At 52.6% G+C, this 11873-nt stretch overlaps 1 protein-coding gene across 1 annotated transcript in view; it reads left to right on the top strand.

The window, feature by feature from the left end:
• Positions 1–11873, top strand: part of ZMYM3 (zinc finger, MYM-type 3) — a gene marked incomplete at its 5' end in the record, with an annotated part of 18633 nt that overhangs the window by 6632 nt on the left and 128 nt on the right. The window contains 16 exons of the mRNA XM_008946375.1: positions 143–293; positions 875–1047; positions 1471–1631; positions 2415–2419; positions 5212–5270; positions 5852–6011; positions 6611–6726; positions 6873–7047; positions 7605–7751; positions 8538–8641; positions 9027–9195; positions 9309–9460; positions 9927–10041; positions 10934–11188; positions 11274–11391; positions 11785–11869. Coding sequence (XP_008944623.1) covers positions 143–293; positions 875–1047; positions 1471–1631; positions 2415–2419; positions 5212–5270; positions 5852–6011; positions 6611–6726; positions 6873–7047; positions 7605–7751; positions 8538–8641; positions 9027–9195; positions 9309–9460; positions 9927–10041; positions 10934–11188; positions 11274–11391; positions 11785–11869 — 2145 coding nt within the window. The remainder of the gene's footprint in view (positions 1–142; positions 294–874; positions 1048–1470; positions 1632–2414; positions 2420–5211; positions 5271–5851; positions 6012–6610; positions 6727–6872; positions 7048–7604; positions 7752–8537; positions 8642–9026; positions 9196–9308; positions 9461–9926; positions 10042–10933; positions 11189–11273; positions 11392–11784; positions 11870–11873) is intronic.

Raw genomic sequence — 11873 nt, 5'->3', positions numbered from 1 at the left:
GGACAGGAGGAGAACACTTCTGCCAAACCCCATGTCAGGAGAGCTGGAGACTTGGCTCAGCCCCATAGTTTGTTCTTGCTTCCCTGGGAAGTGTGGGAACCTCCTGCCAGCCTGGCTGACATGGTGATGGTCTCTTTGGCAGGACAAGGTGTATCAGTTCTGCTGCAAGGACTGCTGCGAGGACTTCAAGCGGCTGCGCGGGGTGGTGTCTCAGTGTGAGCACTGCAAGCAGGAGAAGCTGCTGCATGAGAAGATCCGGTTCTCGGGAGTGGAGAAGAACTTCTGCAGCGAAGGTACTTGGGGAAGACACAGGAGAGGCAGAGCCCCCATGCCAGCCCATGCTGGGGGAGGAGAAGAAAGCATGGAGAGAAACAGAGGGGAGATTGTCTTAGCCAGGCCCTGGGGCAAGAGCCTTGCCATGCAGTGAAGGGAGGACTGTTGTGGGGTTGGCTTGCTGTCCAGCCAGGCCCTAGGGCAAGATCTTTACCGTTCATTGTGTCCTTGGGGAGGGCTTTCTCACAGCTTTTCTCTCTCTGGGGGCTGGGGAGACAGCAGGTGGCAGCTCCGCTCCTCCTGTCATCATGCACTTCTACGCTCTTGCGTCTGGGCTGGCCTGACCTGGCCTTGCCCTGCCTGCTGGGTTCCTGCACACAGGAGGTTGGAGTCACACTCTTCCTAGAAGCATAGAGGTGAGAGATGGCAAGTCCCCATGAGGTCCCATCTTATCCCAGCCCCAGGGGCCAGTGCTGGATTGTTCCCTACAGTGTGTTGCGTGTGCTCCGTTGTCTCCGCAGACCTGGGTTCTGGTCGTGTTTGGGTCAGGGAGGCCCCCAGTTCGTCCTGGGAAGGTTTCACTCCTATTGTTTCTCCGCAGGGTGTGTGCTTCTTTACAAACAGGATTTCACCAAGAACCTGGGCCTGTGCTGCATCACCTGCACCTACTGTTCTCAGACCTGCCAGCGGGCGGTCACCGAGCAGCTGGAGGGCAGCACCTGGGACTTCTGTAGTGAAGACTGCAAAAGCAAATACTTGCTCTGGTACTTCAAGGTCAGTATTGGCACTGGCAGCTTGTGCTAAGTGCTGTGGTGGGCACGGCACCCAGATAAGTGGGCATTGCACTGAGGAAGTTCACACTGCTGGAGTCTGGCTGGCACTGCTGCGGAGAACTTGGCACTGCTGGAGTCCTGCCTGGCAATGATGGGACACTGCTACGGGGAAGCTCACGTAGCTGGAGTCCCCAGCTGATCCTGCCAGAGCACTGCACTGAGGAAGCTCACAGTGCTGGATCCGCGGCTAGTGCTGCTGTGAGAAGTTCGCACCGCTGGAGTCCCTGGCTGTCACTGGCAGGGCACTGCTGTGGGGAAGCTCACAGGACCTTGCTATGTGCACCTTTCACTGGAGAGTTGTGTTGCACTCGGAGTGGGTGTGGTTAGTTACTCGTTGTTTCTCTCCTGCTGATGCGGGCTTTAGGCAGCTCGGTGCCATGCCTGCAAGCGTCAGGGGAAGCTGCTGGAAACCATCCACTGGCGGGGGCAAATCAAACACTTCTGCAACCAGCAGTGTCTGCTGCGATTTTACAATCAACAGAACCAGCCCAACCTGGACACGCAGAAGGGGCCCGAGAGACTGCTGTGAACAGTGAGTAGGAGGGAGGGAGGGGACCTGCATAGCTCAGTCCAGGAGACACAGGGAAGACTGAACAGCAAGGGGTGGAAGCTACCTGTCTGGGACTGGATGAGACGCTAGGAAACAATCCTGCACTGGCCCCTGGGGGAGAAAGGACGGAGTGGGACCTAATGGGGCTTCTCCATCTCTAACATCTATGGTTCTATGACACACAGGGCCCAGACGGGAGGAGCCGGTGCCAGCGTGCTGCCTGTAGCTCACATTCTTAGCGAGGATACTCGGGGATTTAACATCCTCATGTTGCCAGCGGAGAGCTCGATTTACAGGGTTAGGGAAAAACGTGGTTTGGCTTGATAATCCACCTGCAGCCCCACACCACCTTCGAGCTGTGACCTTCTCAGATCTCATAAGCTAATCAGGATTGGGCCGGGTCAGTCCTTGGATGGAAAACATTCAAGGGTGCTGCAGGAAGTGGTGCTGGTGATGCTGTAGGTGGGCTCTCCTCAGCCAGAGCTGAACCCAGATCGATCTTGAGGGAGTGCTGAGCTGCTGGAGGCACTCTGTCTGGCGATGTTAGATTGGAGTCCTACTACTTACCAAAGATCGCTGCAGCTTTGGGGAGTTGCCAACCCCGTGTCCTGGATAACTCCATTGTGCATCTGTGGAGTTCTAGCTGGAGAGGAGATTTTCACTGCATGTTGCCCCATTTCATATCATTAACTTGAGCCAGTTGCTTATGGAAGATTGCAAAGTGCTTTGGGATCCCTCAGGACGGAAGGCACTCGTAGTGACAGTAACATCGCTTGGCCCTCGGACACTTGCACAGTCTCATTCTGCTTGGTCTTTCATAGGCCATGATCTTCTAGGTAATCTGTGTGATCTAGTTAAAATTCCTGCAGCTTAAACTGGGACTCGCTCTGGTGCATCAAGCTTCAACAAATATGTGAATTGCAGGCTCAGGGCTTTGCTACCCTCCTTAGGATTTTGTGAGTTGTAAGACCCTGACTAGGATGTGCTAAGGAGAGGAAGCCAAGACCTCATCCTCCATCTCCAGACTGTTCCTGGTTCCTCTTCTGACAGCAGCAGGCTAATTGCAAGACAAGGGAAGTCCTGGATGTCCGTGCTGCTTTGACAACAAAGCAGAGCTGCCCTGCCACAAGCAGCAAGTTCCTACAGCCAGGGGAGTCCAGATCTGCCCTCCAAGAGCCATGCTTTGTAAAAGGCCAAGTAAGGTGATGGCTGAAGTGGCAGCACGCTTGGAGTGACCTGGATAAGGAACTGTTGGTTTCTGCTGGCATCGGGGGGCCCAGGGGTAGTCTGATTGATGGAGCACAGACTGTCCTGCTGCCGAGGGGAGGAAAAGGTGTTAAACTTGCTGGTTCATGTAGCTCACCAAGTGATTCCACAGGCCTACCCATGCTGTTCCACTTGTCCCATGCTTTCAAGGCATTTCACATGTGAGCGATCAGTAACACTGCTTTTGGGATATAGGCACAGTGAGGAAGTTCTGCCTGCAGGGGGAAGCACGTTTCACTCCATTTGGCCGTTGTCTCCTTGGAGCCATGGATCACAAGACTCAGAAATACCTTCTCTACTACCACCACCAAGAAGAGTCTGAGTCCGCCCCTGCACTATGTCTCTGAAGATCACAAAAAACTCTGCTGTTTGGCACATGGGTTTGGCACCTTTCACTGTGCCACAGCTGCCTTGCCATGCACCCTGTGAAGCAGAGGACTCTGAAGGCAGCTGAGGAAAAGCCCATCAGCAGTGGGAAGCACTCAACTGAGCACAAGCTGGCCCAGCAGCTGTCATGCTTAGTGAAAGCTGCTGATGGCACTGGGCCCTCTGTGTGTTCTGGCATACCCATCCCCTGCCAGCTGTGGGATAGCTGTGGATATCCTTGTCCCAGGACTTTACACAAAGAGCTTTCCAGCCCAGCAGTGCTGTGCAAAGGTTTTCAGGAGGAGCAGCTTCTGCCTGGTCTGACCAGAGTATCCTGTGAACCTTGCAGTTGTGTTGGCAGCTCACAATGAGCTACCTGGATTTCAGGCCCATCTTGGGCAGAGCTGCTGACTGCTTGCTTCTTCTGTTGCAGTCAGTGGTTGCCTAAAACCCATTCATTCCTGTGACACAGTAGCTGCTGCCAACCAAGTGATCCTGAAAGTGCTTGCTGACAATAAAAGTGGCCATTCTGTTGCTGGGAACAGTCTGTGTAATGGGGGATTATAGAGCTTCTGCCACAGAACTGTGCCTAAAAACTTCCAAGGAGGACAGGTTCTACATGGGGCCATCCAACTACAGATGATAGAGGGCCAGAAGTCATGGTTGGTGCAGACAGTGCCTTGACAGCTCCTTGTTAGTGCTGAGATGAAAGAACAAACTGCAGCTTTCCTGTAAGCTTGGACATGTAGCACGTTTACCCTTAGTCCTAAATCATTAACCTGTGAAACAATCAACTACACTTTTGATTCTTCTGCAGCAGTAACTCTGCTAATACTCCATACCTTGTCTTTGCTCATTCAAGCCTTTGATGTCACCCACCTAGACCTGCTGCCTATCCACTTTGTGGTGGTCAAGGGGAGTTCTTGGACCCATTGAGACTGAATGCTCAGCAGCTGTGGGCTAGGGAGTTTCCACCAACTGCAATTCCGCATCCCCCTGTGGTGATCACCAAGTGGATCCTGCTGGGCCTCCAATTACTGAAGAGCTGTCCTGCATTTCCTTGGAACAGAGGAAATCTGCATGGTGCAGATTGCACCTTTGGGAGTCTGGGTCTTTCCTGGAGAGCCTGTCTTTATGTAGGAGGTGTGAATGGACCCACCACTCCCTTTGGGTGCTGAGACCTGCTGTTTTCCCTGCAGGTGTCATGTTCATGCATGGCCCACAGTTAGTTAGTGCTGTAGAAAGCAGTTTTTTCCCAGCCACACAGAAATCCAGGGCTCATGGAAGACTTGAATGAAGGTACTCTTATAGCTTATCACCCTTTGAGCTGGGTGAAGGTTCTCTGCAGAGCAAATGAGCTGGAATTGTCATCTAAGCCAGAATTACATTGTTACTACTGGAGACCAGTTTCTGCCACACTTGCCTCTTACCTGCAGGTGATCCCAATTTTATTGGTTTTTTTTTTTTTTAGGGGAATGGATGTCATCCTAGGGCTTGGTCAAAGCTGTCTTCCCTGTTTTCTGGGGTCTTGCAATGCTACTGCTAGCTCTGTCACCTTCTTCCTAGGGATCTCGAAGCACTTTGTCAAGCTCTTTGTACCAAGGAGGTGGAAGCACAGGGAAGGGCTGTGGCTCGGTACAGCAAGCCATTAGGCAGAGCTGGGTATAGAGCCCTAAATTTCTCTGTCTACAAGGGCCTGCAAGGGAGCACAAAATTACATGGGAATTACTTGATTTTAGAGTTGTAGTGCCTTTTGAGCTTCTAGGGCTACAGATGTTGCAAACATTAACTGTTCCCTGGAGTGGACAAGAACAGTTTCTGGGGATCTTGTCCCTGTCCTCTGGATGCTGCCACCTCCAGTCCCAGCAGGGACCTGTTAGCCCAGGAGCTCTTGAACCTAAGAGTCATTGCTTTCTTTTACAGGTCAGACTTCAGAGCCAAAACCACCTGCCCCTTCCTCACAGAAGGCAGAGACTAACATGGTAAGGCCCTTTCAAGGTAGGAGTTCACAAGATAGCACAAAGGGGCTGTCCCCAAAGAGAAGATAGATCTGTTGTTGCTCAAGGAGATTTCATTCTACAACCAATGTATTTTAAGATGTCTGGGTAGTGGGAGCTGATAAGAGCTGCTGGGGAAGGCAGCATCAGCATGTCTCCTGCAAGAGGGAAGAGTAACCATTCCACAGGAACCAATGATAGGCTCTGGAATAACCTGCCACTGTGGCACTGGCTCCTCTTTGCATGGTGCTCTCCTGTGTCTGGATATAGTTGATGTCCCACTGTGTTCCTGGCTGACCTGTGGGCCAGGAGTGGACAGTGCCAGATTCTATGTTGGCTGTTGCAGGGATGCTGCACAGGCTTGCTGGCTGCTGGGAGCAGCTTGGCATTCCTTTGACCAGGTCTGACTGTGAGAGTGTCTGTATGTGTGTCTGTGTGTTAGTGTGTGCTAGGAACTGCCACGCTCCAGGAGGTGCTCTGGGATTCTCTCCAGCTGTACCTGTGGTTGAGAAGAGGTGGTGCTGCCTTAGGTGGACACCAACCTCCTGCTTTCTGCATTTCCTCAGCTGTCAGCAAAGACCTCAGCCCGGATGTCTGCATCTGCACCCCCTCCACCTCCAGTTCCAGCCACCCCTCGGAAAAACAAAGCTGCCATGTGTAAACCACTGATGCAGAACCGGGGTGTTTCCTGCAAGATAGAAATGAAGTCCAAAGGATGTCAGACAGGTAGGAAAACAAGACATAACTGCAGGATTACAGGAGCATTTTGGAAAGGCAAATGGCACATTTCTGCTCCAGGCTAAATGTAAAATCCAGCTTGAAATGCTGTATGGAGCAGCTGGGTGTTTGACACTGCTGCAGAGTCACAGGGCGGTGCAGGGCACACACAGCAGGGCTGGAGGTGTGGAGCCCATTTCCATCAGCAGCAAAAGGAGAGATGCAAAGAGCACTACAGCATGATCCCACCTCTTGTCAGACAATTCCTGTTCCTCTGCAGATCACCAGCTTGTCTGAGGGGCTGTCTGATGAGCAGGTTCCAACTGTGTAGCTCCTGTTGGGCATGTGTGTGTGGTCTCCAGCATACGCAAGGCAACTAGACTTCAGCAGGGCCGTGTAAGAGCAGGGTTTGCACCTCTGGTTAAGGCAAGCCTCTCATATTGCAGGGATATTTGGCTTGTTGCTGCTCCAGCTCTGCTCATGAGTCACAGAAGCTGGTGGCTGGAATGGCTGTGGTGCTGGATAGCTGGAGGCATGGCAGTGCACAGCAGGGCTGGGTGAAGAAGCTGCTGGGAGCAAGCTCACTGATGTACTTTTGCTCTTGTCAGAGGCTGATTGGAAGCCCCAGGTGATTGTGTTGCCAATCCCCGTCCCAATCTTCGTACCTGTGCCTATGCATATGTACTGCCAGAAAGTACCTGTGCCTTTCTCCATGCCTGTCCCGGTAAGTGATACACACCCCTGCTCACGTTCTCTTGCTGTCTTGATCCTGCCTTGCTGCAGCCTCCGTGCTTCTCTGTTCGTCCTCTTCTGCCTTGGCTTTTTTATCAGTCACCTGACTGTTAGTTTTCTGCTTGCTTCTGTCACCAGGTGCCTGTGCCAATGTTCCTGCCCACCACGCTGGAGAGCACAGATAAGATTGTGGAAACCATTGAGGAGCTGAAGGTGAAGATCCCTTCCAATCCCCTGGAGGCTGACATCCTGGCCATGGCCGAGATGATTGCAGAGGCTGAGGAACTAGACAAGGCCTCCTCAGACCTGTGTGGTAGGTTCTGTCATGGCTTGGTCTGGCCCAACAGCTGGGATTTTGTGGGGTTTGCCAGCGCTTCGAGCTAGAGCTAGTGTCTGGATCACAGGTCTCCCAAAGCCTTTAAAAAGGGTGCAGGGAAGAGCAAGACCTCAACTCTTGCTGAAGAGATACCAGGAGAGAAGAGCTGCAGCAGGGAACAGTGTCTAACACTGTCCCTTTTGGGGGTGCCGGACTTGTGGCATACATGCAGCGCTGTTTGTTTATTCAGATGGTTGTTCAGACTGTTACCTAAAGCAGCTTCCCAGCCAGAAGACTGGCAGTCCTGACTTTGCAGGTCTGTCTACTTGGAGGCTGCATTCCTCAAGCCTCAGTGACCAGGGCTGTGGCTAAGGAAAGGACAAATGTCTAATGTCTTACTATCCAGGGGAGGCTGGGCAGCATGGCTATTGTGGGGCTGCTGTAAGCACAGGAATGTGCTTCAGGGAGCCTGACTTCATTTTCTAGGTGTCACAGGGAAAATGGACAAAAGACTTTCTTCAAAGTTGGGTTTATGATCTGCTTTTGCATTGCAGACCTGGTGAGTAACCAGAGTGCCGAGGGTCTCCTGGAGGACTGTGATCTTTTTGGACCAGCACGGGATGATGTGTTGGCTATGGCTGTCAAGATGGCAAATGTCCTCGATGAGCCAGGCCAGGACCTGGAGGCTGACTTCCCTAAGAGTAAGAGCTGGATGAAGCAGGCATGCAGGGCTGCTCATGCTGCAGCAGGGTCCTCTACTGTTCTTGGTTATCCATTGCCAGCAGCATTAAGAGCTGTATGAACTTACCTCCCCATGCCCTCTGGCTGACCAGACTTGAGGTCAGGAACTTGAGAGTCTTGCAAATGATGTGTCGCAGCAGTGGTGAGGAGACCACCACTTTTGAAGGAGCATGTGTTTGACTAGGCTAACTGACCTGTTGTGAGCACAGGTCTGCAGAGCAGAGGGAGTGAGAAGCTGATTTTGACAGCAAGGAAAGCAGGGCAGTGGTGCTGGTGTGCTCCAGAGGATACAGCAAGGCAAGAAAGAGACCTAGACGGGGCACAACATCCTGGGAAACGGCAGAATTGCTGAGTGCCCAGTAGCGAGCAGAAGGTGGAAAAAGAGACAGGGACTTGCAGAAGCATAGAAGTGTTGAGGCAGGATGCTAACAGCAAAGGACAGAGAATTGGGGTGCCTGTGCCAGGCTGTCCCCAGCACTGGCCTGGGGTGAGGAATGTTTAAAAAAAATAACGAAGAAGTCAGAGGGAAGAATGTGGGGCTCTAATTAGTCTTGAGAAAGCTTAGCATCATCTGCAAGACCTGCATTTCCTTTGTTGGACTGTGGCTAAAATTCATGCCAGGCAGTGGGAGTGGGTGTGAAGTGTTGAATTGCATGTTCCCTCATCACCTTGCTGTAAAAACCAGGCCAACACAGGGACAATATGAGAAGTCTCATCTGAGCCTTTCTGCCTCTGTTTCCTTTCAGACCCTCTAGACATCAACCCCAGTGTGGACTTCCTCTTCGACTGTGGGCTGGTGGGAGCAGATGATGTGTCCACAGAGCAAGATCTGCCTCGTGCTGTCCGGAAGGTGAGCTCTCTGTGGGTACTGCCTGCTTAAAGCTCTTTGGGTTTGCAGTGGGAGCTGCTTCCTGGGACGTCTGCAGTGTGCCAGAGGCTTTGATGTGCTTGGGAGGTTGTGCACTCTCCCTTCAGGACATCCCTGGCCTCTGGACAGCTCCTTGAATGAAAATACTTCCCTGTCACTTCAGAGGAGCTTTGAATGCTACAGGTCGTGTGAGAGCTGGCCTCTTTCATGCCTGTGGTCCTCGTAACTAATAGGCCATGTTGGCTTGGTCATCACTGGAAGGATGCCTGCTGGCATGGGCACATGGGGAGGGAGTTTGCAGTCAGCAGGTCTGAGGGGTGCCCCGAGCTCTTGGGTCTGTCCCCACACACAGTACACCTCTCTGCAGGGGCAGAAGCGGCTGGTGCTCTCTGAAAGCTGTTCCCGGGACTCAATGAGCAGCCAGCCCAGCTGCACAGTGCTGAACTACTCCTACGGTGTGAATGCCTGGAAGTCCTGGGTGCAAGCCAAGTATGCAGGAGGAGAGACCAGCAAAGGAGAGGAGCTACGCTTCGGCCGTAAGTGCCCTGTCTGGATGGGGTGGAGTGTCAGAAACCTCTCAGAAGCTGGGTGTTGAGGTGCTCCTGGCCTTGCAGGCTATTGTTTGAGGCTGCTGTGCTTGTTTCCACAGCCAAGCCCATGAGGATCAAGGAAGACATCTTGGCCTGCACAGCAGCTGAACTCAACTATGGCCTGGCCCAGTTTGTCAAGGAGATAACACGGCCCAATGGGGAGCGCTATGAACCAGACAGCATCTATTACCTCTGCCTTGGCATCCAGCAGGTGAGGGAGGGCTTGCTGCCTTTAAGTCTTCCACAGCCAGACCTGAGGGTCAGATCTGATAAGGGGTGCTTGTACACTTTGTTCCGCTTTCTGGGATCCCAGAGAAGCTCACTGGATTCTTCTTCAGTGCCTCACTCCAGGACAGTAGCCCACCTAGTCTGGATTTTGTTCCCAAGCCCAGTGGGTAGTGTGGCAGCTACTCCCCAGCCTTGTACCCTTCTTGCACTTTCTTGAGGAGGGCTAGGAGATGTCCTCATACTCAGTCCCTTTTTCAGCACCAGCTCTGCTTTGTCATGCCCGAGGGTTTTCCTCTCAGCTTTCAGAAGTGGCTGGTTTCAGGAATCTGCCCCGTGGATCTGGTTGTACAAGGAGGAGTGCTCTGCATGTGTGCCCTGTGCTCTCTGAGGCTTGTTTGCATTCTGTATGCTGCTATGTCTTTCTTGACCGTGTGTTCTCTCCTTTCTAGTACCTGCTCGAGAACAATCGTATGGTGAATATATTTACAGACCTTTACTACCTGACCTTTGTGCAGGAGTTGAACAAGTCCCTGAGCGGCTGGCAACCCACCATCCTACCAAATAGTATGTGTCACCAGAGTTCTTTCAGTCACCACATGTACCCAGTTTGTGCTTTTAGCCTTGGATCCTCTAGTCTGATTGTGCTCCCACAGCCTCAACCCTCTTCCTCGACACAGGCAGCACAGTCCTGCTTTGTCTTGAGGTCATACTGACCCATACTGACAGTGGAGCCAGCCTGGTTTATGCCTCAGCAGCTTCTCTTATCCAGAGTTAAGGTAGCTGGAAGCCGAGCTGCTTTGTGTGCTGGAACAGTCTGAATCTTTACAACACTTTACAGTTATGTCTCCATCCTTTGGCAAGAGGATACCAAGCTAAGAGGCATGCTAGCCTGCCTCTTTTTTCCTAGCACATGGGTGAGTCCTGCACACTATGCAAAGCGTTGCCCAGGGTTGCTGTGCTGCTCCCTTGTGAGCAGACTAACTTGGAGCTCTGCAGAGGCTTTTCATGATGCTGTGATCTGGGATGCCTTCCCTCCTGTGTCTTGTCAGTGATTTGTTCACAGATCCAGCCTCACCTCTGTATATTTGCTGTCCCAGGCAGAGGCATTTGGCTCCAGACCTGTGTGTCTAGGCAGAAGGTGGCCATGTCTGTTCCTGTCTGCTTCTTTTCCTTCATCTCATACTGAATGTGGTAGAGCACTGACTAGAGTTCACTTTGTGGCCATCTATAGGGATGAGTGATTAGGACCGATTTGGGTTCTTGCCTGTGGTTTGTCTTGTGGTCTGGGGTGGATGGTGAGAGCCAGCATCTAGCTCTGCTGATGGCTGTGGAGAAGTAACTTTGTGGGAAAGGGGGTGTTCTGAAATGTCAGTGCAGTGATCTTGCCTGGGCGGGGTGAAGGGATTGACACAAGGCCACTGCTGTTGTGACCTGCTTCTTCCTCTGTGCGTTGCAGACACAGTTTTCTCACGTGTTGAGGAAGAGCACCTCTGGGAGTGCAAGCAGCTGGGTGTTTACTCACCTTTTGTGCTCCTCAACACCCTCATGTTCTTCAACACCAAGTTCTTTGGGCTGCAGACAGCGGAGGAGCACATGCAGCTCTCCTTCACCAACGTGGTGCGCCAGTCCCGCAAGTGCACCACGGCCCGCGGCGTCACAAAGGTCGTGAGCATCCGCTACTACACTTCTGCCAAGCAGAAGAAAGGCCGAGGTAGGGTCTGACAGAGCACCTCTCTGTCCTTCCCTCTGCCTTCCCCATGGGATCCTAGCTGTGATCCTGCTCTCTCCCTCTGTAGATGGGAGCTCTGGAAAGCGGAAGCGTGAGGAAGAGATACCAATGCTGGAGCAGAGGGAGAACAGGATGAATCCACTCCGATGTCCAGTCAAGTTCTATGAGTTTTATCTCTCCAAATGGTGAGGCCTTCTCTGGGGAAGGGGGATGTGCCATTCTGGGGCCACCTCTCAGTTTTAGGGTGGCCCTGTGGAGCGGCTACTGCTCACCAAATGTTTGTACTTAAATGTGAGGCTTTGCCCAGGGTCTGCGGCTGGGATAGATGACAGTTGAGAGAATGCTATTTTTTCTGGCCCCTTCCAAGTCTTGCTTCTCTCCAGACAGACAGGAGTGTGCAATCTGGGTTGGTTAATGGGTTTGGTCCTGAGCAGTGAGCTGCACACTCAGTTTCTGTCCGCATCCTGCTTAAGGATGAGAGGCTGTGGCAAGCCTTGAGCCCATCATAACTATGAGGGCGGGGCAGGCTTTCTGAGCCCCATGAGCTGATAGCCCAGGGCTCATCTTTCTCTTCACAGTCCTGAGAGTCTGCGGAACCGCAACGACGTCTTCTACCTGCAGCCCGAGCGGTCCTGCATCGCCGAGTCCCCGCTCTGGTACTCGGTCA

The sequence above is a fragment of the Merops nubicus genome, unplaced genomic scaffold (assembly GCF_000691845.1).
Source record: "Merops nubicus isolate BGI_N331 unplaced genomic scaffold, ASM69184v1 scaffold6658, whole genome shotgun sequence".
Taxonomy (NCBI): Eukaryota; Metazoa; Chordata; class Aves; order Coraciiformes; family Meropidae; genus Merops; species Merops nubicus.
The sequence above is the reverse complement of the archived record's forward strand: the minus strand, read 5'-3'. Positions and strand labels throughout refer to the sequence as shown.